At 39.9% G+C, this 27,623-nt stretch overlaps 3 protein-coding genes across 7 annotated transcripts in view; 1 reads left to right on the top strand and 2 right to left on the bottom strand.

The window, feature by feature from the left end:
* Nucleotides 1-643: 643 nt before the first annotated feature.
* On the bottom strand, nucleotides 644-5,495 carry SPC25 (SPC25 component of NDC80 kinetochore complex). The gene is made up of 7 exons (XM_075512041.1): nucleotides 5,412-5,495; nucleotides 4,645-4,802; nucleotides 4,494-4,559; nucleotides 3,531-3,677; nucleotides 3,275-3,379; nucleotides 2,864-2,962; nucleotides 644-1,840 (listed from the first exon to the last, which is right to left on the bottom strand). Exons 2-7 carry the CDS (start codon nucleotides 4,796-4,798, stop codon nucleotides 1,716-1,718), a joined length of 696 nt encoding a protein of 231 aa, XP_075368156.1. The 5' UTR covers nucleotides 4,799-4,802; nucleotides 5,412-5,495; the 3' UTR covers nucleotides 644-1,715.
* Nucleotides 5,496-5,606: 111 nt separating this feature from the next.
* On the top strand, nucleotides 5,607-20,069 carry G6PC2 (glucose-6-phosphatase catalytic subunit 2). 3 transcript variants are annotated; one of them, XM_075512196.1, is made up of 6 exons: nucleotides 5,800-5,975; nucleotides 12,829-12,902; nucleotides 13,229-13,338; nucleotides 16,525-16,636; nucleotides 17,482-17,597; nucleotides 18,800-20,069. In XM_075512196.1, exons 1-6 carry the CDS (start codon nucleotides 5,934-5,936, stop codon nucleotides 19,309-19,311), a joined length of 966 nt encoding a protein of 321 aa, XP_075368311.1. In that variant the 5' UTR covers nucleotides 5,800-5,933; the 3' UTR covers nucleotides 19,312-20,069. The 3 variants fall into 3 exon arrangements, with proteins under 3 accessions (XP_075368309.1, XP_075368311.1, XP_075368310.1); XM_075512194.1 differs by lacking the exon at nucleotides 12,829-12,902 and having other exon boundaries at nucleotides 5,607-5,975; XM_075512195.1 differs by lacking the exon at nucleotides 5,800-5,975 and having other exon boundaries at nucleotides 12,685-12,902.
* Nucleotides 20,070-25,222: 5,153 nt separating this feature from the next.
* The window catches only part of ABCB11 (ATP binding cassette subfamily B member 11), a 46,215-nt gene continuing 43,814 nt past the window's right edge, over nucleotides 25,223-27,623 (bottom strand). For all 3 annotated transcript variants that reach the window (XM_075512014.1, XM_075512013.1, XM_075512012.1), the window contains 2 exons: nucleotides 26,248-26,394; nucleotides 25,223-25,512 (listed from right to left, as the gene is read on the bottom strand). In XM_075512014.1, coding sequence (XP_075368129.1) covers nucleotides 25,312-25,512; nucleotides 26,248-26,394 — 348 coding nt within the window. In that variant the 3' untranslated portion in view covers nucleotides 25,223-25,311. The remainder of the gene's footprint in view (nucleotides 25,513-26,247; nucleotides 26,395-27,623) is intronic.

Here is a 27,623-nt window from a genome sequence, read left to right as displayed (position 1 = left end):
GCACCAAATGCTGGTTTGGACCAGCTCTGGTCTGTCCTATAGTCTACGTATTAACAGCAGGAACGCATTACGTGTGCATCTCCCAGTTCAGTTGCCTTCCAAAAGGAATGCAGTTTGCATTTGAGATGTGAACCAAAGTCATAAGGATCAGGAGATTCACTCCAAAAGTCCACTCCTGATAAAAAAATGAAATGCTAATGTAGGTACATGCTGTATAACTTCAAAGCAGTTAACTGAGCTAGCATCTCACAGGAAATACTGGGGCCACTATTTACAGGTGCTTTGAGACAGGGAGTTATTTTAAATGAATTTTCACCTCACAGAAAATATTCTGAAGTTTTGTTTTTATTGAAAAACAATTTGGACCATTCTTCAAAAAGATAAAGGGTTATTTTCATTATTTAGGAAATGCTAGAATTCTAAATACTTTTTCACAGGGCTTTTGGTGTTGGATATTTTTTACTTTTTAAACTATATTTCATTTTTATGTACTTAGATATTTGTGTTTTGAGAGGGATCAGCGTTAGTTTTCAATTCAAGTGGTCTTATACTTCACTAGAATTTCCAGGACTGAATTTAGTAAGACTTTATTTGAACTATTGTTATATTATCAAATAAAAAGTTTTTCTTGTTGCAGCTGTCCATTTAAATATTTTGTACAAAGGAAAAGGCTTTACAAATAAGATAGAAAAAGAATAGTTTTAATCAAAGCCGAGTCCTGTGGCAGTAATAAGTTGTCTTGATAAGTCATCTGTGTATCTTGCAGCTTATCTGTAACAACTGTATTTCATACTTTAATACATTATATGTCTTAAGGTTTCAAATTACAATAAGTAGTCCTTCACCACAACAGGCTTTATTTAATGAAGCAAAATGACTAGTCTGTTCTAAAACACACCCAATAAAACACCAAGGCTGGTAATCGTATGAGTGTTACTCATTCACCACTGTAGTTCAAGCTTTTCTGCCCTGCTGGGTGTTGTGGGAGCCAGGAACCTCTGGGCTACAGCAGGGTTCTATTTCAGGTCTCTAGGATTTCTGATCAAATCAATACGAAGTTCCCACTTGCTCCTATTAAGAGCTTTATTAAAGAATAGCATGCACATCAAACTGTTTTGTTACTAAAACCAGAAATAGGCATCCAGGCAAGAATCTGAAACAGGCAGTAAAATATATAGTTTAACAGACTGAAAGAAAAACAATGTATGGAAACATGTGTGAAAATGAGTGATAACTGTACTGGAAAGTACAAGACAGGGTAAAAATTAAGATAGGGACCTGTGACAAGTAACTGAAGTAAGTGCTAAGCTCCAGTGCATTATTTTGGTAGATTTCAGGCCTATTCCAACCACCTACAAACCTGAAAGCCACTTCTATGCTTTTGGACGAGATACATAAGTTACAGGAAGTACTTTATTTTTCATATCTTCCTGGATTAGCTAAATAGAGATCATTACATCATTAAGCTACATGCTACTAGGTCAAAATGTACGTCTGCAGACATTCAATTAAGGAAGTAGTTGATTATACTGTTGTTCAAAGAATTATCCAAAATGTCTCTAGATGACAATGGACTAAAATACTATTTTCATTATTTTTCTTTATTTAGAAATTAGAGCAAGACATGGATAAATACATACTTTCACAATACAGGAATGAAAGAAAAAGAAGTATTCTACAGCTAGAAAGGGACATATAAGCTAGTTCTGTGCAGACTATTTATAAGATAAAGCAGTGAAAGCTTTTCTGATGTTGGCAACAAACGCAGAAAAATTGTTAGTTTCTCTCACTTTGAGCTGGAACTCTGCTATACAGTCCAGAGGAGGAGTACAGGAAGTCACTAAAATGACACAAATTTCCAAAAGATTAGACTATTATTAAAAAAAAGAAAAATCAGTATTAGTCTTTTTCCCTGCTTAAATACAAATGTAGTTTGTTATCTTTGTATGTTTTAGCTTCATCCAGTATTATTTTTGAGTAACTTATTAAATCATTTTCTTTCAGCAAAGACAAAGCCTCAGAGAACACACATTTTTTTTATTTCCAGACCTCCCACTCAGTGCTGTGCTCCTGCTTGAATTGTTACTGCTTGAATTGTTACAGCAATTTCTAGTAATACATAGCCTGCTCAAAAATTGAAACACATTCCTAAACATTTTTGTTGCTCTGCAGGCAGACTGAAAACTGATGTAGCCCAGCATGTGATAAACTTTTAACTTCAACACAGTTTAGATTTGAATTAGTAAAAACAGAAATCTATTCAGTCCATACCTAGAGGCATAGCAGAGCAACAGTAGCATCCGTATAGAAGCTACTCAGCACAGTAGTCAAATTACCCCTGCTGTTCTTTGTAAGTGCAGTAAGATCCGTATTGCAAAAACAGCTTTAAGATCTGAAAGGTTGTACCCTTGCAGAAGAGGAATGCTGGATTTCAAGTTTTAATCTTTCTCCCATGTCGCACAACTGTAAGGGTTTCCCCACATAGCGGGGAACCTCATTTTTTATGCCCTCTAGGCTTCTCAAACGGCTTGAAATATGCCTGTCAGCGTGCACATTCACTCTAGCATAAAGGGAGGAAGCAACAAACTACAAACTGAAGCCTGTGTATCTCTTCTCTCCTGCTTTGCTCAGTACTAAGTAAATAGCAACTCCACAAATGGAAGGGAGCAAAAGATAAGCAGTTGTATTTTCATATAAATTAACAAGAGAAACTTCATTAAAAATATATATATTACCATTGCAAGATTTTTCATTCAGAAAGTGGAAGATAAAAGGTTACAACTAAACTGTACTTTACTCCTCTCTCCCTTTTTTCAAATAGGGGCATTCTGTCCTCTTGCTTAAGTATTCAGAATTCACATACCTTCATAATCTCCCTGTTCATTGATGGAAAGGGTAAACACATATGGCTTGTCAGGATCTTTGTGGTCAATGTGTCTGAATATAAACTGTAATTGTTCATCTAAAGCAAACACAAACAGAATTAATTCACACTATTAACCTCTGCTGCGAGTCACAATGATGACTAAGAAAAAAAAAATCACAATAGTAAGCTACAGTTTCACTTAATATTCTTAGAATATTTACAAGTTAAGCAAACCTAGTGTCTTTGAAAGACAAATGCATTTTATCATACCATATTCTGCCAGCTGAAAGACAATGGTAATACCTGGGCTGGGGCAATTCTTCAGTTGTGTAAACTAGGATGTTCTTCACTGCACAATCCAACATTACCCACATTGTATCACTGCACATGGAAACTATGGAAACTTACTGTGAATTCTGCGTATCTCCAGTCCAAGCCGCTCTTCAAACAATACTTTAGACTTGCATAGTCGTTCCACTCTCTCCTTAGTGGCTTTGTTTTTAGAAGATATTACTGGAATTTTAAAAGCCACCATAAATATCAAAGTAAAGGTAAAACAAGCACATAAAAAAATAGAGCAGTAGAAAAGCCCATCAAGAGCAAGTGTTGAAAATAGTTTCTCCCCTAATTAGGAAAATCTACTTACTAGCCTTTGTTTACTTACCCTCCTTTTTCTTCATCAACTCTTCTTTAAGCTCTTGGATGCTGTCAGTCAAGTCCTTCTTTTGCTCTTCTTCTTGATTTAGGTTAGATTTTACTTCTGTCAAATGCTCTTGATTTTCTGATATGCGTTGGCTCTGCTGGAGAATCTCTGCAATGAGGCAAGAAAATATGAACATATATAGTTGATTAATTAGGTCCCCGCCATTTAGTACTTATCTATGTAGTTTGAGATGACTCATTTGAATAAAATCTAGTGAAATGTATGCTCTCTCAGCTTCTCTGAAGAGAGAAGTCAGCATAGCTATACTAAGAACATCAAATAAAAGCTTCAACTGAAAGTTATTCAAAAGAGAAGCTACTGTGTAGGGAGCTCCTCTGATACTTCAATCACATGCAATTTAGTTCTGGTGCCAGAATTATATACATCCTCAAAGCTGGAGGATGGTGGATCCTGTCCACAGACAAATAATTTAACAGAAAGCAAAGAATGGAAACACTGATTGACATTAGAGTTGCAATTAGTTTTACCTGATATTCTGAAGTTTAACTACAAAATTCAGAGAAGTTAATCCTAGAATGATAGGCTGACTGTATTCTATTACTAATATGGAAAAGGCATAAGTAACCTCACAATATTTAACTTTACTAAGCAATTTAATTTACTTTTCCTATTACAGTCAGCGAGTTCTTTGTACTTTGTTGTTTTAAATACTTAAGCACCAAAGCCACTATACAGAAAACTTTTACCCAATCTTTATCTTTTTGCATCATCAAAGAAGTTTTCCAACAAATTGCTTCTGACTTGCAATTTACATCTTGTAACCAACCAAGTACGTTTGGTATTAATTCTGTCTTCATTCTGATGTTGTAATTTACCTTTTAAAATGGGAAGTTAAACATTATTCAGCTGCATTAAGTTAATTTTAGAAGTGTTAGACATGATAAATAAAACACCATACTGTACCATTTCTGTACTCCTGAATTTTATCAATCATCAGGTCCCCTTCTTTCAGCTTCTTGGACCATTTCTCTGAAATAGAAAGTTATTTCAGTTATCTGAAGAAGTTTGATAACTTGGAAAAAGTAGATATAACGGGAATGTAGAGCCTCTTTACCTGAAAGTGCTTTTATAGACTCCTTGCATGAATCTCTCAGTGCTAAAGTCTGATTGATCTGTTCAGTACCATAAACGCTTTTTAACTTGGTCCAAAACTCTTTCATTTCTCTTTCAAAGAGGATTATTTCATCTTCTGCCTTTATATGAGCCATAGTGCTGCAACAAACATGTAAATAAGTAAACACAGTGTCAAGACACACCAGGCAATCGCAGCAGTCATAACTCACAATTACAGGATAAACCTTCAAGGCACTTTTTATCCCCTTGGCTTGTTTTCAAAACCTCTTCCCATACGTTGTTTTTGTTGTTGCTACTACTACAACAAGCAGTAACAGCGGGAGCCATTTCCTTTGCTGCTCCACCGGCGACGGGTTATCTGCATCAGGAGAAGGCCCTGCGCTGCTCGCACCGCCACGGTACCGACAGCCGTTCCCACGGTCCCGGCAGCCCCCAGCAGCACCGCGCCCTCCTGCCGCCGGGGCGCTCCCACCCCTTCGCCGTCCCCCCGCGGAGCTCGCACCGAGCCGGGCCCCCTCCCCACGCTCGCAGCCCGGGCCGAGGGGCGAACGGGGAGCTGCCCCCCTTCGCCCGACGAGACATTAACGGCGGCGGCCGGGCTGCTGCGGCCCTGCGTCCTAGCGGCGCTCCGCAGCGGCCGCCCCCGTGCCCCAGCACGGTGGTGCCCGCCGAGCCCCGCACGCAGCAGCCCTGCCCGGGGGAGCGGGACAGGGCGAGCGGCGACACTCCGAGGCCGCCCGCACCCACCAGCTTTCAAACCGCCGGTGCCTTCCCGCCTCCCCAACGGCTGCTTTCTAACTGGGCACCGCCTCTCGCCCGCCTCGCAACAAGCGCCCCGCTGATTGGCTCAGCCATCCTTCCTGCCGCGACTGGAGCCGCAGGGCGTGCTGGAAGCTGCCGCGCTGTTGCTGCGGTAACGGCCCCCCTGGGGCGGGGCGGAGCCGCCATGACGGGTAGGGCCGGGCGGCAGTTCCGTGCAGGCCCTCGGGGCTTGCGGAGGCGGTCGGTGCCGGTGCTGTGAGGGAGAGGCAGCTGTGAGAGCCTCTCCTTCCCCTGGGAAATGCCTGTTGGGATTAAGACGTTTTCTCCGGGCCCGCTGAGGGGGCGGCGGCTGGGCTGTCTGCAGCGCCGAGCAGCGGGGCCGGTGGGCCGCGATGAAAAGCCTGGCGCGGGTTGTGCGATTTACTGTTCCGTGCTGAATGAAACCAGGCTCGAACTGGGGAGCAGGCTAGCTCCTTTACACTCCTCTGAAGCTAGAACTTGTTTCCAATGTCTGGTTTATTCACGGAACATACTTGGGGTAACCTTGTGGTAAGTTTTGTGACGCTCCTAAATTGCCTTTTAGTTCTCCAAGCCTGCATTCTCTCATGAGTGTGGAGCTATTTATCTATCTTTATTTACCTATCTTTATGATAGGTAAATCATAAAAATTTACCTTTAATCTTTAAGGTAGATCTTTATGATAGCAGACTGACATGCAGAGGTAATTGCAGTCCTTTTTGGTATGAACAAAAACACAGTACAGCAGCCCTGCCTGTGCCCAGTCAAACACTTGTCATAAGCCTCTGTCATCATGAAGGCCCTCCTTACAACACTGCTCCTAATTTTTGTCCAGTTGGGTATATTCCCATTTGGCTCTGGATAAACTCTAGTTTGTGATCCCAGGTATCAGCCTTCAGTTTATCATGGAAGCTACTTACTAATAATTTTGTTACCATAGCTAATGAATTTCTCCTAGCTTTAATTTACTTCAGTGTTATTTAGGTAATCTTAGAATAATTTACACTTAGTAAAGCTTTGAGGATTGCTGTCTGAAACCATTAATTACTCTTCTCCCCCTCCACTGGACCCAAAGCAAAGTCTGAGCCAAGACCACCAACTATTAGGTGCATTATTCTTGTATGAACTGTTACTGCTGGTGGATAGCAGTTCTACCAACTGTATTTCTGTCTCATTTGACTCGGACACCTGTTCTCCAGATTTCACAGTTTCCTCAGCATTAGTTCTAAAGTAATTATTAGACCACTGTTTCTTGTCTGCTTCAGACTTAAATGTACTGAAGTTGGGCTGGTTCAAGGATGATTAGCCACATATAAATTTGGGCATTATGGAGCCTATACCTTATGGCTTTTTTTAACTAGGACCATTTCTCTCTTTTTCCCAGTCAGACCTTAAACCTTGCCGAGTGAATGCTGGCAGTATAAAGTTTAAATGCCCCTAACATCACTCGCCTTTGTTATTTGAGCTCATAACTTTCTGAATACACAATTTTCCCAGCCCCTGGAGTTTAGCAAGTACAAGTTCAACTAATCTAAACAAATCTTGAATTCTAATCCGTAATCTTTTGGTGGGTTCTTCAGTCTGGTCTCTTCTGAATCCTTTAATTAACATAGATAATAGGTTCACCCCACAGTAGCTGGCACTCGCTCTGAAATCTTAGGTGTCTGTCTTCATCAGTGAAGTTTTTCCAGATTTCACTAGTCCTAGTCCTTTGTTTTAGACTTTCACCAGCCAAAGACTAAATATAACCTCTGGCATTTACTAGCACAATCCATACCTTAATTGATCTTTTTTCTGACTGATTTGGGAGTCCTTTCTCAGAGTTTTCTAGAGACATGAACTTACAGTATAACCTATCCTAACGTTACTTTCCCACTACAAACTCTCTCCACAATCAGCTTACCAACTGCATGTTTAAATGAAGCATGATGATTTTAGCAGGTACTAGTTTTCTGTTCAAACTGACAGCTCTTACCAACGACAAACCGAAATGTGGCCTCGTGACCCAAACTAGCACAGGTCATATGCTTAAATCCTTTTGTTAGGTCTGATTCAAGAGGCTCCATAGTCAGAAACACTGCCACCTAACCTTACCATAACTCTAGCCCAGACACTTGTTCTGAAATGTTTTTTTTCTAAATGTCTGTCATATCGAGCCACAGGGTAGTCATTGGTGGAAGAAAGTTTCAACAGCAATTTATCCTATTTCTAGCACTGTGAGCTTTGCTGGAGACAATGTAATTGTACCATGTACCCCTTTTCTGCATTTGCCAGCTTTTCATGGGTGTCTTTGTAACTCTTGGGTACTTGGTTAAACATAAGGTTCTGAGACATAAGTTGGCAGCAGCAGGTTAACCTGCAATCAAACTGAAGGGCAGGCTATTGCCAACAAAGATCTGTTGTTTTATTTTATTGCTAGCTCACAGTCCATAATGGGCTATTCCAGTGCTGCGTTAAGGGGTAGTTGAGAGCTGTAGTTCAGGGTTGGAGAGCTACTGCAGCTTAGGTGGAAACTGCTAAGGGAACACAAAATTGAAGAGCTGGTGCTAATAAACAGACTCAGCTCCTTCTCTTGGCAGGTTTCTAACCTCACTGGGCTATGATTGGCATGGGGCTAGTTTCAGGGATTAGAGAATGGCAATAAACAACGCAGTGATCTTATTGGAAAGGGAACAAAAAAAATGCAGTGGAGATTGCTCCCCTTATGGGTCCAGACTCCATTTCTGCTTGCAGTTTATGGAACTTCAAGGTTTTCTGTTCACTGTTAAATTCTAGGTTGCTTGTAATTTCTAAAAAGTAGCTCTTCATACTTATAATAACAAGAATTTGTTAGATGAGACTTTTTCATTAACATGCCAGAATTGTATTCCGTGCATTGTTTGTATCATTTACACTGTTACATAACAAACACACGCAAATATAAACAAGTATTAAGGTCTGGCAGTTATTGTTATATTGCAAACACGAGGTTTGTTAGTTTCCTCTATGTGCATAATTAACTTTATAGCAAGGAATAATGACAGTGTAGTAACTAGGAAAGATTAGAATAATATAGGTGGCAGAACCAAGAAAAAGCAACTGGTTTATGTTAGCATTTGCTAAACCTCTACTGGTCAGTCCAGCCCTAAAGAAGCCTGACCTTAACTAGGGCTGCCTGGGTCCAATGAGGAATGCTTGAGGGAATGAAATATGGAAAGGAGGAGCTTCTTGAAAGATTCTTCTCTTCCTAAATCTAAAATTAAGATGTATCTTTTCAGTGTTCCATTTGGAAAATATTCATACCTAAGAAAATAGCTGTCAGTTGTTATACACAGTGTCTGCTTGTGAACTTAGTAAATTGCTAGTTAATCCTTGTAGCTGGTCCAGTGCCAATGAAAACACTGATGTGGAAATTAATGTTATTGTTCAAATAACTAAGCATAATGTACCAGAAAGTTAGGCCCAGTACATAGGCCTCCATTAACAGTGTTTTAGAAAATGTTTGCTTTGATGGCTTTTCCTTCCCTTGCAAACATTTGCTTAACAACATCTGATATCCGTTATGTAATATTTGCTCTAATATGTAGGTGTAAAGTAGCTGTAAACATTTTATCCTCCCTTCAGTGGATCATCAACATGATTCTTGTTTTTACATTGTTACCAAGAATATATAAAGTTTTGGATAGTCTCTGTTGGAAAATAAAATACATCAAGAAAATATAAATAAATGCAAAACTCTTTATATGAACAGATAGCATTTTAAAGGTTTTTGCGTTGCACTAAGAACTCATTGGATCATGCAAAGGCCAAACCCTGGTTCTATAATATCAAAACAAGACAAAGCTTTGATTTAAAAACTTAATTGCATACACATTCTGACCATTTCGTACAGATCACTAGTTTCCCTCGCAATTCCACATATTAAAATACAGCAAATAGTTTTATTTCATATATTATCTCAAGTCACTTTGAAATACTAAGAGCATTACAGAAGTATTTTGCAGTCCTTTGCATAGAAAAGGAGGGGAAAAAAGCTTATTGAGGAAGTATTTCTCCTTTGTTAGTTTAAATGAGTTATTAAATATAGTATTTCAAGACATGTTTCACCATCTTTTCTCTGCTGGTTAGTAGAGCTAGGAAAGTCCTTAGTGTCTCAGACTTTTATAGGTTGCCAAATATCACAGGCAGGACAAGAGCTGACTCACTTGTGAGCTGTTGATTGCCTCTTGGATGAAGCAGGATCATGAGTGCTTCCAGGCACAATGACAACATCACCTGAACTGCCTCTCTCATAGAAACCTGCTTACCTGTTCCAAAAACTTCCTGCTTTCTGTTTTGTAGACTGTGGATTTGGTGGTTTTTTTAAACATCTTTTATAAACATGACTCCTCTGGTGTGTCTAAGATGTGGATGCAGGATCTTCTGAAACAGAAAGAATGTAGGAGAAAATTAAAGCTTACTTTATGTTTGCTGTTAGCTCTTAGTCTTCATTATGTCTAAGGTGCTTATCTTTCTAAGCAGGAAGATAATTAGCAGCATATGAATCAGCAGCAAAATCTTTAAAATGAAAATTAATATCAGGAGGCTTTTAGCATTTATACTAAAAGAGGTTGCTTTACTGAAATGTACCTTCATACCTTCAAACATTAGATTAACAAAGTTTCTGGAGAACCAAAGTGTGCCTGAGTGGTTCTGTCTGAAGAAGAGTTCAGCCTGAGCAGATGCAGCACTATCCCAGTGGGGAACATGCGTGGGTGGTTTTATATTTATAAGTCAAACAAATATGGAAAAAGTTATGGCAATGGTCCTGCACATGCTGCATCAGAGAGGCAATTTTTCTGATACTATTGAATAACTATGGTGGCATTAAAGAGGGACTGGAAGGTGATCTATTTTATTACTTGGTAGACTCTCCTGAGGACATTAAATTGTATCTTGATGGAAACTTACTTATTGCAAAATATTTTTCCTAATAGAACAATAGTTATTTAGACCTAACCTCATTACAGTTGCTGTTTTACCTAAGTACTAGAAGCAAGATGGCTGTTACTCAGCCACCAACTGACTTGACATTTACACTCATGTTTAAAGCTAATTATTCTTTATAAACTAGACTGAAAAACAGAATAAAACCTCAGATTCTCCACATTTTTGCATACTAAACCCAGACATGTATAAAAGTGCTTTTTATTGTTGTTGTTATTGAAGTCCTACTTATCTTTAAAGGAGAGATACTTTTGCAGCAAAAAAAAAAATGTAGCAAAGGACATTTTCTCTAGTAATAAGGTATAAAAAGTTATTTGAGAGAGATGTTTCTAAACAAGTAAGTTATTGGGAAAGAACCAGGAGAGGAAAATCAGTTCCATCAGTTCATTTATATGACAGTTCCTTTGCTGGACACCCTGAAAAGCTATAAGCTATACAGCTGAGCAAGAAACAAACCTCCCCAAATATCTGCAGCTAAAAAGCTAGGAAATACTTATTGTTGAAATACCCTATCTATTGTTGAACTATCCTGAAATTTTGGTTTTGGAAGGGTTTTCCTTGAAATTGGGTGATACCAATTGAAGTGAATAATTCAGTCAATGTATGGAAAAATATTGTAGTAGTTATTCAGAAACAATGCATAGAATTTTAAATCTCTTTTTAACTTTAAGGTTTTCTACATGGCTTAATGCAACTGGTAGCAATAAACATATAGGATTTAAATCTGCTAAAAAGTTTCTAAAAACAGACTATTAATAGCTAAAGTAAATGTGAGATTGTGTCAGGAAGAGAGGTCTTCTAAGTCCATTTAATTGTCATGCCTTATTTGTTGAATCTACTTAATGTTTCCATGTGACTTCCCTGACCACACATCATAAAGCCCTGTTAAGCTGTTAAGTCTCTCTTCAGCAAAAACAGTTAAGTAGTTCATATCTTTGTCTCCACAGCTTGTATAGTTTAGCTTTAAGTGCCACAGAGAAAGCAGTATGGAAGTGTGCAGTGCATATATACAGCTGCTTTTGTTTTCTGATTTTAAATGTTTCAGATACATAGATAATCTTTAATTGAAGATATGAATATGAGAGGCTGATAAAGAACTGAAGTTTTCCTCTTGCTGCTCTGATGATGTCACATGATGATATCATCAGACTTCTGTTATCCATTTAATCTCTTGTGGAAAAAAATTTCTCATGTAGCCACCTCACAAATGAACATAATATTTTCCTATGCTACAGTTATTAGTACTAATATTGATAAATCTAATGTGCTAATACATTATTTGCTGTATACTCTTAAAATCCTGCTATCTGGCAGAATCTCAGTTTCCTCTTGGCTATTCACCCTGGAGAACCCAAGTGCTTCACTTGGGAATCCTTCAGGGAAATACTCATCATCATCTGTTCCCAACCTTGCTGTGGTTTGCGAAGCAGGTCTCATTTCTGCTAGGCTGGGCAGCAAGAAGGGGACTGCAGTAGGTCAGGCTTCAGCTCCTTCTGGCAGAGGCATGTAGGACTTGCATCATGTAAGCAGTATGTGAGAATGGCGATACTGAATGAGATGACTCAGAGACTAAGCTTCATCTTCATTTTGCCCTGGATTAACATGGCCTCTTGTATGAAGGAAACAATTGTTTTTCAGTGCTTTGAGAATATTGCTGCTTTAAAAATTAATCTAGAGCTCAACAGCATTGTTGATGTATGGATGCTGGTTGTATTTTCCGTGACTGAAAATGTGTTGTGCAAAGTATTAGATGCAGCATGGTAGCCAAATTCTATTTCAGAGTGAAATGTACAGCTTTAATGACAGTTCTGCAAAGACCAATTATTTGTGTATTCTTTCTATCCTTTATACAGGCAACACTTAATGAAGTATACACATTACTAATGTCCATCCTGCAGAGAAATGAACTGTGAAAAAATTCAAGCAAACATGTTCCAACTGTTCATACAAAGGATTGCATGTCACACATTGTGTTTCCACAAAACTTTCCCCACAATTTGCTGCTGCTCAGCATGTACTTCACTTAGGTTCCTCCAATTAAAATTTGCAAACAGAAAAGCTTTCCAGCGCTAACAGACTCATGTGCTTTCCTGGAGATTTGGAGCCACGTGTTCCAGGAATGGCTGGGTACATCACGCCGATGCAATATAAAGGCAATGTCAATCACCTTCTCTCACTTTTTAATAGCTCCCTTCCATGGTTCTCATTCTCCATCACTAGAAACTTAAGATTAAAGGAACTTTACTATATCTCAAGTACAGTTTAGTCCATTAAGATGGATCTCCTTCATAGCAATGGCGTGCTTATCATTCAGCATTTACAGAGGGACTACAGGGCTTACCAGGATTTCCTTAATTTTATGTCACATGTTGGAGATCCCCGGAATATATTCTCAATTTATTTTCCTCTTTGGTTTCAGCTCAACCAAGTGGTTGGTACTAAAATGATATGGGTGGCAGTCATTGGTGATTGGTTCAACCTCATATTTAAATGGTAAGAAGTTGGATTTATTTTAAAAATTGGTATTTTTAATTATGGTTTCTATATGTGCCTCAAGTTTAGAAAATTTCTGTGAATAATGTACTAGTAGACTTTCCCCTGTAATGATAAAACAGGAATTCACAATGAAGATATTTAGGATATGTTTGAAATGACATTTTGATATGACAAGAAGAACCTATAGAACTATTATAGAACAGTTTTGGCAATACAGCTCTTCGTATTCCTTGTAAGATTATTTATCGTGCTTTGCTGAGGCCTTCTTACATAAAAATCTTTTTATTGCATTTCTGCTTCATTTTATTTTATTTTTTTGTCAGGATTTTATTTGGCCATCGCCCATACTGGTGGGTGCAAGAAACAATGATTTATCCCAATCGGTCAAGCCCATGCCTTGAACAGTTTCCTATAACATGTGAAACTGGACCAGGTAAGAAATGTTGGAGATTACATTGGTACATTTAATAGAGATAGTGGCTTTTTGGGGGGAGAGGATGTGACTTATGAAGATCTTACATGATATACAAATCTCAGAGCTCATGTTTAAAATAGCACCAAAACACGGGAGAGAAAAAGGAAGAAATAAAATATGATAGGTATTTGATTGCTGTATGACAGGAATGTTTACTTCATTGCCTTTAAACAGTGCAAGGGAGGGGGATTTGCTTTAAAAGTAACTCCTACTAAAATGAACCAGCATGTTGGAAAGGAATTTTCACAAAACTTGTGTCATAGGTTCCAAAAGAGTAATGCAACCTGCTTTGTCAGGTCACTTTTAGGAACAGTTGCAGTGCCACTGTTCCTGCAATGACATCAGCTTGGGGAGAGAAATTCCACATTGTTTAAGAGTGTTCCAAATCAGAGCCGGGGGCTGTTGAGTTTGAGGGCTTGTGCACTAGTGAAAGAATTATTCAAACCACAAAAACCAGTAGGTGGTTCAGTGTAAATAACAATAGTATCAACAACCGATCACGTAACGTATCACAAGTGGAAAATGGAACCAGTCTCCCCAGAACCAGGCACTGGCACTGAATGTGTGTGGGGGGGGTATGTGTACAAACATATGGAAAAAAATTTTCTTTAAAAAAATGTACCTTTCCAATGTATTTTCAGTTTTTAATATCTCATTGTCTTCTCTGTGGAACTCAAATGCAATACTGCTGAAGTTAAATGAGCTTATGCAACCCTAATGTATGAAATAAGGTAAACTTGCTCGGAGCTGACTGACTGAATTTAGTTTAATTAATTGTACACAAAAATATTGACTGTGGAAGTGAATGTGCTTTGTGCCTCATCAATGCCACTGCAAGCTTTTAAGTGGTTTGCAGAGCTGTATGTTGTTAACAATCTCGTGCATTATATCCCATTGTAATTTTGAACAAGAAGCTTAAACCTTTGTATCAGGCAGGGTTTAATAATGCCTGGTCTATATGTGATCTGCAGTCTATTTCAAGTGAATTCATTTGGGACCTAACCCAAAGTATTGAAGTCCTTCAGGTCTTTTCAAAAGAATTCAGAACTGAGCCCATTCAGCACCATGTAATTCCAAGCCCTGGCTAAGGAACCAGTCAGAGCATTTCATTTTGATTAATTGAACCAGAAGGCCGTTCTTCCTGTTACTTTCTTCCTGAAGTAACAAGTAATTCCTATTTCTGTCCAGTGGGTACGGCTGTCATATTGATTCCTTATTTGCACTTATAATGACCACATTTTCTCCCATCTCCAGGTTTGCCCTTGACCATTGACAATATCTGTCACTCACCTGTTGCAGTCAGTGCAACTGTTAGGTGCACACAGTCATTGTGTGAGCTTACCTGGTACTTCACGCACTTTTTAAATATGCAGTTTATATGAAAAGATTAGAAAAGCAGCCACAGACGTGAGAAGGGCATATCCAAATATTGCTAGGATAGCCTGAACCCCAAACTCCACGGCTCAACAAAAGGGAAAGCTGAAGGAACTTTTTATATGACTACATGGCAAGCAATCTAGGACCTGAATTTGGTTTGTACTTCTGGAATGAACTGGACTAAAACGCTGCAGCCATCTTTTTTCTGGTATTTGTAAGGTTTTAAGAACATAAACCTTAAGGTGGAGTTTATGCCATTTCTAGTAGGTAACTTGCAGATGAACTATGAAACATTTTTCCTAGATGACAACAAAGAGAAGCTTTCCTAATGCTGATATACAACATTATGGTTTCCTCATGAGTGACATTTGTTCTGTTGTGAGGTTTAGAAGTGTACATCTGTTACAAAATTAACCAAAGAGTTGGTAGTGTGACTACTAAAGATAGTGCCAAGCAGAATACCAAAAATGAGTGCAGAAATCGTTGTGCTTGTCCTCCCTAGACATTCCTGCTTTGCCGCTTCACTGAAATATTCTTTTGCTTTGCAAACTACTATATAGTGCTGGGTCATAACACATTCTTCAGCCAAAATGATTTCTTCTGCCAGTGAAATAACCCTGTCCCTTTTACTTCTCTTTTGTCTCCACAGAAAACCAAGCTGTAAAAGTCTGGTATAGGCAGATTCCAATGATCTAATTTTCTCTCCTTCCCTATTTCAATTTGTTCAATATAAACCTGGTGAACAGGGGAAAAGAAGTGACAGAGTAATTTTAGGAAGCATTTCCCTTGCATCATGCCAGCATACTTTGGTTTTTGGTGATTTTCATGCTTGTAGGAACTTCTCTGTGGCTTCATATTGTTTCCAGTAAAATTAAAATTTGATTTGTTAAATTAAAACAAATTACACATATATTATTATACCTGGACTAAAAAGAAATCACTATTGATCTCTATATGAGAGTGTGTTTCCTGTTATAGACTACTGTGGGTACAGCAATTAGTCCAGTATGTTACAGCATCATTTCATGTGCCAGTTCCACTGATGATCTGTTTCCAAGCTAGTGGACTTTGTACAACACCTTAAAATTTATAAAATAAATCAAAGTAAAGCATAAAGACACAGTTCTTCCATCACGCTTCAGATACATTTCTAAATTTATTACAAAACTACCTAAAATGTTAATTACCTGTACTGTAATACTACTAATGAGACACATCACAATCACAATTGCTAATGCCATGGTAATTGGAGAAGCAGATAAGAAGGCAATTGGGAAGGGCCATCTAAAGTTATACTGGTACTTTAATTTAGAATGTTACAAAGAGCTGAATCTCTGTTGCTCCCCTTAATTATGAGGTAGCCCATTCAAACCTACCTCATCTGATCCTCATATGTAACTTCTACATTTTATGCTACAGCCCTAAGAGAGCCCTAGATGCTCTATTTTTTAAATCACAATCCAAATCCAAGTAATGAAAGAATACTATGCTTTCCAATCAAGATACCAGCTCACACCAATATAAGATGGTTAAGCTGTTACCTACTTGAGTTCAGACAAATATTCTGGATTCCATATAGATGAGTCTTCTGAAAAATTAATATTGAAAAAATTAACTTTTGAGAAGCAGTTGACATTCTTTCAGCGTTTGTTAACCATTTTCTTTCTAAATTATTAGATGCCTGAGTAGCTGCTAGTAGACATTTTCTATATGACCTGTTACAGTCATCATTTTTAAGCTCGAATATTTCCTTTTTGTTTTTACTAGGAAGCCCATCTGGACATGCCATGGGATCTTCCTGTGTCTGGTATGTAATGGTCACAGCAGCACTTAGCTACACAGTTAGATGGAAAGATAAATCAGCAGTTACCCTTCACAGGTCAGTGTCTTTCCATTATTCTAACTCATACAGCTATTTCTTTATATACATGCTGTGTTTCTAATGGACTTATTTTGACCAAATATTCATAGTCTGTTTTGTTCAGTTTGTAAAAAAAGCCAAAGCAAAACAAAACAACCTTTATTATGGTCTACTTCATCTGGAGAAAAAGAATGTTAAGAGGATTTATCCATTTGTATAGGTTGCTATTTATTAACTTACGGTCATTGCATACAATATCTCTGAATCAGCTCCTATTAAAGGTCATGTCATGTCTTCAGCCTTGGAAATTTTGAATTCTATTAATTGTCTTTACATGTTGGATCTTTTGGTTAGTACATAAATTTACGACTTTGATGGTAGTCCTTCTTACCCCATTTTAAAGCAAATGCGCATAACGTTGGCAAAGTTCTATGGGGAAGTCTTATAATTGCTTTGATGGCTGTTCTTTCCAAGCCTGACAAGGTTGTTCCCCTACTATGTTAATTTTATCACCAAATAATTGAACTTTTGCATTTAAGTATGATTTCATGATGAGAAATATGTTCAAGGTACTAGTGGTAATTTAACTTGCCATTGATGACTTTCATCACTAAAACCACAGTGGTGTCTTGGACCTGAAACTGCTGGGGTCTGTTCTTGCAGCCCTAGATGTGGCTGCAAGAGCAACCACTCTTGCTAATGTTTTAGTACCGACTTCCAGTTTTGAATCATCTGATTCTAAACTTCTCTACTTGTAAACCTCTACCTGGTAAAAATGTGAGCCTGACACAAAGAGGCCTGGTGTAAATTACTAGGTGAAATTTCTTGTCTTAATTTTTAAGCATCTTCCTTTTCCCTCTTAGACTGACATGGTCATTCCTGTGGAGTATTTTTTGGATTATCCAGATCAGTGTGTGTATCTCAAGAGTATTCATAGCAACACATTTCCCTCATCAAGTAATTCTTGGAGTATTTGCTGGTAATGCTGCTATGTTTTCTTTTCTTTTCAACATATATGCAAAATCTGAAAAAAATTAAGTATGAGAAAAGGCAAGAGATTTTTAGTAGTGCTACTCAACTTGCAGCCCTAGTGGTGCTCTCCACTCTCTGGAAGATCAAGGATTTGATGATAGTCTAAAGGTAAAATTTGCGAGGTAGTATGTATTTGCTGTCTTTGTAATCACACAGGGAGTGAGCCCTTGTCCATATGCCAGTTCATGCTGACTGCATTATGTCCACACTGCCACAGACTAGCACTATCTGGTTTGTGCTGGCTGCATCTGATCTTCATCTGTGCTGCCTGTGTGGAGGGATCAGAGAGGAAGTTGCTCTTATATGGCCTCGACCTTTCCCCTCAGGAGGAAGCTATTTGGTTCACTTCAAATGGTGCCCAAGCGCAAACTAGCGTGTGTGCAGTGTGGACAAGCACAGGGCCAGAGACCTGGGGCAAAACAGAGAAAAAGGCAAATTAGCAGTGCAAACTCCCCAGCGTGATTTCAGAAGCTAAAGGACGTTTTTCAGAGCTACTTAAACATGTTTCAAATCGGTATTTAGGGAGTTTAAACTATGAACAATCTCTCTAGTATGTATCTGATTTTAAGGAGGGTGACCAGAGCATTGAGCGGGGGCCGCCTACTCCTGTTCTCTTTCATGGATGCAGAGCAGCGTGGGCAGCACTGGCTAACAGCTTGCAGTCCAGCTCTCCCTTTTCACAACCAGGATAAAATGAGTAAGAAAGAAGATAAGTGTTCTGTGTCTTTTCCTTCAACACTCAAAGCCTTTGTGGGGACTGGTATTGAATTTTGCATTGCTGGGGCCAGTCTTTGAGTGGAGGACTCTTGGGGAAAAGGAATGTTCTAGTTTACATCTAAAGTTTGATAGGTTGTCATCTGGGAGATGCAGCCAGGCCTAAGGCATGCCTCATATCAAAAACATGTAATGCTTGGTATTTAATTTCTTTTTTTTCCAAATTAGCAGTTCTGAGTGGGAGAGAAGGTTTTGTAATGTACTACAGAAGTGGTAAATTGTGTGTGTGTATGTGTATATACACATATATATATATAACATACATAGCTATATTATTCTATCTTCAAAAGTCAAATTCTACAAGGGCACTGTAAAAAGTGCTTCTTCCAAGTACAAGTGTGTTGTTCCCTGTAACACTGAGTTTCTAATCCGCAGGCATTCTTGTGGCAGAAGCATTTGAGCATACCCCTGCTATTCAGACAGCAAGCTTGAGAATCTACATCAAGACAAACTTGTTTCTTTTCATCTTTGCCCTTGGCTTTTATCTAGTCCTCAAGCTTCTTGATATTGACTTGCTATGGTCTGTTCCAAAGGCCAAGAAGTGGTGTGCCAACCCAGACTGGATAAACATTGACACAACTCCATTTGCTGGACTGGTGAGGAATTTAGGTGCACTCTTTGGCTTAGGTCTCGGAATTAATTCTGAAATGTTCATCACAAGCTGCAAAGGTAAAAATAGCTGTAAGATAAGTTTCCGCATATTGTGTATAGCTGCTTCTTTAGCTACACTGCAGCTGTATAATTTCGTTAAGATACCTACTCATACTGAGTATTTGTTCTACATTCTCTCTTTTTGTAAGAGTGCAGCTATGCCTCTGACTGTAGTTGCCTTGGTTCCATACTGTGTCCACTCGTTAATGAGGACAACTGAAAAGAAACTTAATTAGATAAAGTTTCCAAATGGTTAGCAATGTGGGGATGGATATGAACTGTTCAAGAACCCTCCACAAAAGCAGTTTTGCTAACTCATTTTAACTGAGGGGGATGCCACTGCATCTTTGATGTGCTCCTGGTAAGTAACCAGTACATCCAAAATCAGGACATTCAAGAATGACTTTGGCAGCTCAGAAATATTAGTTGCTGATTTTATTCCTAGAAATATTGCAACCACACTGCAGTATGGTTAGAAATGACCCAATGCTCTGGGTCATAACAAAGTTTTAAAGTATAATCAACTAGTTTTATTTAGCTACTTGGTGGTCTTTTAGTTCTGTCCATCTCCAGTGAGATGGTGCTTCAAGCCTCAGTTGTATATAGTGATACTCAGTATTTAATTTTTTTATATATAGATATTGTGTGTTAAACTGCTAGATAATGGTCTGATGGTATCACACACCTACACCTGTACAGCTGTACCCAGGCACTGTGAAAAAGGCCAGCATAGTTATAACAAGGCTTTAGATTTAAGTTATTGAGCTTCCTGAGCAAAACATCTTCTGATTAAGCCAGATGAGAAAAAATAAAAGTTTATTTCAATTAGACTCTGTAGAATATATTTTTGCATTACTGTGTGATTTTTGTCATTTTTACTTTTTGAAAGTGGTCACATAAATCATGAATGATACAGATTCCACCTTTGATATTGAAAATGCATAAATATGGTGTAACAAATCTTTGGGTTCTGTACATCTACACAGAGGAACAAATGAAGAAAGTTGTCAATAATTAAATTATCTCAGCATATCAGCTCAAGAATGTTGTTCATGCTCCTGATATAAATCCATCTAATTCTCTCATTTCAAGAGTCACAAGCCTGAATCACTGTTCGTAGTTGTGTAAATCATGAAAATGTGATGGCAGACTAAGTCATTGCAAGTTTATATTCTTGTCAGCTTGGTTTATCTAAGCACACAAGTAACTAATATGTTAAATAGATGTTTGCTATATAAAATGGATGCTCTAAATAGGCAAAGGCAGGTACTTTCCTTTTTTATTCATTATTTAGCACCTACTGTTGCATATTCCATTTCGGTGCACAATCTTTAAGCAACATTTTGCTGATACCATCTCATAATACTTAGTATACAAGCAGCATAAAGCTGTAATATGGGTAATGAGGGCTCTGTGTGTATGATCTGATAGCAATAAGGCTTAGAAGATGTAAACATGATATTGCTTCTAGACTTTCAATTAGTCATGGGATATTTGAAATGGAACGAATCTTATTTAATTGGGAAAACAAGGTGAATAGTTTGAGTTGGCCCTTGGGAATGAACATGATACAAATTACAGAAACAAATCTGAAACAGGCATCCTTATTTAGGAGCCTACTAAGACTACCTTGACTTAAAAAAATTATTAATCTGTTTTTAACAGTCTGAGGAGTATTCTGCTTTATGCATCTCCTGATATCTTCTGTAATGATTCGCTGAACTCTTTTTCCTGCAGCAGCTGGCCTGAAACCAGTCTTTTCAATAATTGCGACTCCTTAAGCAAAATGACTAAACTAATGGGACTAGAAACAAATAATGAAGAACAAAGACAGCTATGAGAGAGATTTCTCCTGTGTTCAAGATGCTCTGTGGTTTGTTATTCCCTACCAGTGAGGTGACCTACAGAGGCATCACAAGACGCTAGAAGGTTGGTCTAGCTGTCCTTCTGTTCCTCACTCCTTCTGGCCAACAGCAGGGGATTCTTTGTGTGCAGCCATCCGTGGCTCTTGCAGCAGTGTTTGGGCCTACTGGCAACGTTGGTTATTTTAAGCTGGGAGTTGTGGGCAGCCATCACGTTTCTAAGATCCTACCACATGAGGGTCTGTGCTTCCCGGTACTGACAAAGAATTTTGGTGCCTCTGTTGGGATAGACACAACCATTACCGTAGAATGACAACTAGCATTTCTGCAGTATTCTTCTAAGTACTGTACAGACACATAAGAAGACATGGGCGCTCACTCGCTTTCTTGAAGTGTCCTATTAATTCAGCCTGCAACTTCGTAGAATCATAGCATCATAGAATGGTTTGGGTTGGAAGGGACCTTAAAGGTCATCTAGTTCCAACCCCCCTGCCATGCGCAGGGACACCTTCCACTAGATCAGGTTGCTCAAAGCCCCATCCAACCTGGCCTTGAACACCTCCAGGGATGGGGCATCCACAGCTTCTCTGGGCAACCTGTTCCAGTGCCTCACCACCCTCATAGTGAAGAATTTCTTCCTTACATCTATCTAATTGTACCCTCTTTCAGTTTAAAGCCATTACCCCTTGTCCTATCCCTACATGCCCTTGCAAAAACGTCCCTCAGTGCTTCAGGGAAAGGACAAAGACCAGCTTCCTGTCTGAATCACCTTTTATTCTTTCTGCAACTATTAACACATTACTAAAATCAAGAATGGTGGAAAACTGAATAAATTAAGTTAAATTTTACCATAACTTCAGAAATTAACCTGTTGATAAAGTAATGGCAGTAGAATAAAACACTTTCTGAGCGGCTGAGTGTGTTGGGCTATAGAGTTTTGTGCAACTGCCTGAAGAATCTCCAAAGAGGGCTCCCGAAACTTCAAATGGAGTTAGCCTTTTCCAGAGTGGTGGAATAAACACCTCTCAAGATATAATCTTGATATTTTGACAGAATTAGAACTGTAAATCAGGAGCCAGCCATTTAGTTGATACAGTGAAATAGGCCTACGTCTCCCTTAGTCAAGCTTTAGAGAATTTATCACAGTTGAAAATTACACTTCAAGCCTTATTTAATAAGATTGTGTGGCACCTTAACTAAGAGCTATCAAGTTGTTGAACATTTAAACTGTAACTTCGTCAGGCTTTTGCAGCTGTTTATATTGTTAATATTTGGAACAGAGGCAGAGCATATATACTTATATGATGATAGGCTGAACTACTCAACCTGGTTTGGGCCACAGGGGCCCCTTTTGAATTAAGCATTTCCAATGTAATAAGGAGGGTGGAAAGTGCTTGACTGATCCCCTTGCTCCCGCTAATGGGATCCCAGGGGAACGTTAATCTTTTATTCTTGACTTAGAGATGCCCAAATTGGGATAATGCAATTCCAAAAGTTGTTCCATCTGTCTGCAGAAAGATTCTTACTAGCCAGGGGTTATATGAAGTGAAAGGGTCCCTCACTCCTCATACAAACTAGCTGACAAGTTGGCATTACATTCAGTTCACACCACTCACTTTTGCTAATATGCAGCTTTTCTTCCTCCCCATTCCCTGTTGTGCCTTCCTGATGGAAGGACTCTGGCCACAGACAGGCTGTCCCTGCTCAGGGTACTCTAGTTGGAGCAGGGGGCTGTATTCGCAGAGCAGTTACTCAGGTGCCATCCCAATACGGTATCATGGTTATATTTATCCGGAGGAATAGGGTGGTTGGAAAACCAGATAATGCAGCTTCCATGGACCATGCAGAGAAACATACATCAGGACACACCAAACGACACCGTCAGCTACTTCTGTCAAGACTAATAACTCAGGGCTGGCTCTGAAAGACGTAAGCAAACTCCTTTGGGTCTGCTCAGGGGTCTTGTCACCAGGCTCCAGGGCTGGGAGATCTTACCTGTAGGGCAGCTGCAGAGGAAAGGCCAGTCCAGCTCTGCACCAAGCAGTCCATCAAGGCTTGTTGCTCATCCCCAGACACACCGTGTAGCTCCACTTGCACTTGAATCCCTTCGCACAGGTATGGAAGGGCTTTATAATCAACTGGTTGTCAGTAGCACACAGGTATAAAGTGGCAGGTGATGGCACCCAAGAACGTGCAAGACCAATGCAACTGTTCGTGTACACTGTGAGTGCCTTCTGTTACGCAGGCATACTTCCCAATACATAGCTCCCAATAGTTACTAGCTGCCTAAACCCAGGATGATGTTATGATGAAGAGCAGTAGTAGTACCACCCAGCTGGGCCCATGTCGCTGTGCTCCTGCAAGGAGATGGCAGGCTCCTTTGCAGGCAGAGGCCAGTGTGGTTGCATTGGCCTTCTCAACAGCTCCGTCCTGCACAGCAGACCCTTGTTACAGACATGATCTAAAGCCGTACAAATACTTGTTATCTGCTGCAAGATACTCTTGTGCTTGTCTGAAGGGTAAGAGATGAAGTGCTAAAGCACAAGAGCCAGTAAAAACTACAATTTACTGGTATAGTTTGGGCCACGAAAGTGGTGTCCTTTAGGCAAAAGAATTATGGAGTAAGTACACATAGTAATTGTAGTTTTTAATAAAGAGTTGTTATTTTACTACGGCCTTAAATACTAATATAAATTAAATATCACATAGGTATGTCAATAGGTTATTGATAGTCACTCTGTCAATAGTTTCAGTCCTGAGCCATCCAAACTAATTATTGTTCTGAACCATAAAAAGGCTAAAAAGATTAAAGCAGAAGGCCAATAATGGAGCTTCCTTTTCCATTTTCAGTTAAGGATTAAAATACAGACTTCCTTGGGAAAATAGCATTTCAGTGTCAGCTATGTGATTTCAGTAGGGTCTGTTGAATAATTCTATTAATGGAGTTGTACAAAAGTTGAAATTGTTTTTTGCTGCCTGGAATTAAGGGATGTATCCTAATAAAGTTTTCACCCTTACAGCTCTGTTCGTTTCAGCAGTTGGTACTGTTGCGTAGTTTTATAAGAAACTCCGTTATGGTGTGATTTGTTATAAAGCGGGTGAACCCCCCACCCCCAGCTGCAGATTTTAGGACATGGAGAATGACTTTTCCAGTTAACACTCTATTATTCAAAATCAAGATTTAAATCTTGAAACTGTAATTTAGACTTTCTGTCTATCTATCTGCTTTGTCTCTAAGGCCCCAGTCAGTAAAGGAAAGAGTCCTGTTGTCCTGCAGATAATAACCAATAACATATTTCAGAGAAACATGCAATAAACTGTTACAGATACGAGCTTCTGCCAGAAGAAGATACTTCCTGACCGTTGTCACTTCTGAATGAATTGTTGCTCTATTTATCAACTCTGCTTAATACAAAGAGCTAATTGTGGCTCTTTTTTTTTTTTTCCACCTTTACTGAATATATTTATGATTTCTGTAAAAATACTCAACATTGTCTTGCCTTCTGAAAAAAAGAGAACATATTATTCATCACTGTCTCAGTAGAAGTTATTTAAATAAGTGTGATGATTAACTGTAGGATTTTGCATTGATTTAACTAAAGCATTTATTGCTATTCAGAATCTATTTGACAGCTTTGATCAGCGTGGTGAGTGTAGGGGAAATGGTTCTCACCAGGTTCTCTTCCTCTTCTTGATTGCTTTCCTTCCTTTTGCGGAGCTGCCTTCTTTGTAAGTACGTAATGGTTTTGTTGAAGGGGCACGGCTCTGTCAGGCTCAGGGCGCCGATGCGTTAGTGCTGTAGCTGCACACAGTGGAGGCCCAGCCTCCCCCGACAGCACAGCTGATGTGTATGGTGTGAAGGGGTGGCAGGGTGGGAGTTCTGTACCCACAGGAAGGGTATCTGTTGTAATCCTCTGCAGACTGGATGTTAGGAGAGATTTGATCCCTGCAGATACACAGCATCATTCTTGGGATTGTTTTTTATTCACAGAGCTTACCTAGACAAGTGGCAGTTTCCAGAACACCAGAGTGGAGTCTTCCTTGATTGCTAGTTGAGGAATGGCAGGACTGTGCAGTCTGACTGCAGGTGGTGGCAATTCCCCAGCTCGCCAGCAGACGGAGGTTTCCCATTTTCAGGCTTTCTTTCCCTTAGCAGTGGGCTAAGCTACTTCCTGAATGCATCAGCCTATGCGTAGTCCCCTGCATGTGCCTGACAAGTGTACTTGATGCAGAAAGCTCCATACATTTAGGGTACCACAGAACTCACAATATTGCAGAGCACTTTGTAGCACAGTGGGGTACCAACATACACATACCTACCACAGAGTATTCGCTTACAGAAAAGAAATCTTTCAAATTTAGAATCACAGTAATTCAGCTAATTGGGGCTCCAGTAGTAACGAGCTTATAATAAGCGCCTTCCATGGCCATCAGTTCATCATGAGTGCCCCTTTCAATGACGAGTCCTTGCGACATCACAGCGATGATGTCGGCGTTCTGGATCGTGGACAAGCGGTGGGCAATGACAATGCAGGTACGTCCTTCTCTGGCCTTATCCAGCGCTGCCTGCACAGTCTAAAAGCAACAGACAAAGTGTCAGAGTGAAAATATGCAAAACAAATCGGGGCTCAGAGCTGGAGAAATCTCCTACAGTGCGCAACACTTGTAAAAGTGACTATGAGGCCTAATCAAAGGTTATGTTACTGGTGTGCTTAGCTGGGTCATGAACTCAGGTTACTAGCAGTGCAAAGAAGGGACAGGTAAACAGACAGCAGTAGGAATTAAAGCCTTGGTTCAGCTGACATGCTGAATGTCAGCTCAGTGTGGATACGGTTTTAAATTTCCGCCATTTCTCTAATCTCTGAGCGTAACCATGCCACGCAAATTACTGCCCAAGTTCTTGGGCCCCTCACTGCTGTTTTTATTGGATATTCGGGCTCATCATTCATATGCCTGAGTACATTTTTGTTTGGGTTTTTTGTTTGTTTTTAATGTGCAGAAACTACATTTATGAAACATTCCCACTGAATGCTTTGAAACCCAGGGAACTAGTATGCACATTTCTGAAAAAGTGCTGCCTCTCACTGGCAGTCTAAGAGCCCTTGTAGCTGGCTGCTTTTTTTATATAGCTGTGTGTTCTGGATCTTTCTAAAAGATCGTTAAAAGTGTAAGTGCTGAATTAGCAATGTGGAACAACATTGCGCTCACGTCGTGTAGTACGTCGGGATGTCTCTGTAGAACAGAAAAAGGCATTGTACATTGTAAGCCACTGTATTAACTTTCCCTTATTGCTTATTGCTGCACATTTACCTTTTCACTTTCTGTGTCCAAGGCAGATGTAGCTTCATCCAGTAATAAAATTTTAGGATCTCGTATGATGGCCCTCGCTATAGCAATGCGTTGTTTTTGCCCACGAGACAGCTGGGACCCTTGAGCCCCAACCTTAGTTTCATATTTCTGAAAAAAATACAAAAGGAAGATTTTATTCAGGTGTAAGCAAACACACTAGTACACAACCTGAAGGAAGAGCAGGAGGAGAGAGGCAAGAGCGCTGACCATTGCTGCCTCCTTAAAAACACCCGGCAACGCAGAAATACTGTATGAGTGATACACATGTTTGAGGAGACATTTCCAAGCCATGCTTTGCAGTGCACGTGGCCCAGGGGCCCAGGCAGTATGGTGATGGGCCTGGAAGAAAGATTTGATAGCAAGATGATGGCTGATTTGTCTGAGGCAAAAGAAATCTGTCTGAAGTTACCAAATGTGACACCCATCTACAAGAAGGGCCAGAAGGAGGATCCAGGGAACTGCAGACCTGCCAGCCTGACCTCAGTGCCGGGGAAGGTTATGGAGCAGATCATCTTGAGTGCCATCACGTGGCACGTACAGGACAACCAGGTGATCAGGCCCAGCCAGCATGGGTTTATGAAAGGCAGGTCCTGCTTGACCAACCTGATCTCCTTCTACGACAAGGTGACCCGCTTAGTGGATGAGGGAAAGGCTGTGGATGTTGTCTACCTAGACTTCAGTAAAGCCTTTGACACAGTTTCCCACAGCATTCTCCTGGAGAAACTGGCTGCTCATGGCTTGGACGGGTGTACTCTTCGCTGGGTAAAGAACTGGCTGGATGGCTGGGCCCAGAGAGTGGTGGTGAATGGAGTTTACTCCAGTTGGCGGCCGGTCACAAGTGGTGTTCCCCAGGGCTCTGTGTTGGGGCCAGTTCTGTTTAATATCTTTATCAATGATCTAGACGAAGGGATGGAGTGCACCCTCAGTAAGTTTGCAGATGACACCAAGTTGTGTGGGAGTGTTGATCTGCTTGAGGGTAGGAATGCTCTGCAGAGGGACCTGGACAGGCTGGATCAATGGGCCGAGGTCAATTGTATGAGGTTTAACAAGGCCAAGTCCAAGGTCCTGCACTTGGGCCACAACCACCCCATGCCACACTACAGGCTTGGGGAAGAGTGGCTGGAAAGCTGCCTGGCAGAAAAGGACCTGGGGGTGTTGGTTGACACCTGGCTGAATGTGAGCTAGCAGTGTGCCCAGGTGGCCAAGAAAGCCCATGGCATCCTGGCTTGTATCAGGAATAGTGTGGCCAGCAGGACTAGGGAAGTGATTGTCCCCCCGTACTCAGCACTGGTGAGGTCGCACCTCGAATACTGTGTTCAGTTTTGGGCCCCTCATTA

This window comes from Mycteria americana, chromosome 9 (genome assembly GCF_035582795.1).
Source record: "Mycteria americana isolate JAX WOST 10 ecotype Jacksonville Zoo and Gardens chromosome 9, USCA_MyAme_1.0, whole genome shotgun sequence".
Taxonomy (NCBI): Eukaryota; Metazoa; Chordata; class Aves; order Ciconiiformes; family Ciconiidae; genus Mycteria; species Mycteria americana.
Note: the sequence above shows the minus strand (reverse complement) of the source record. Positions and strands in the feature narration are given on the sequence as shown.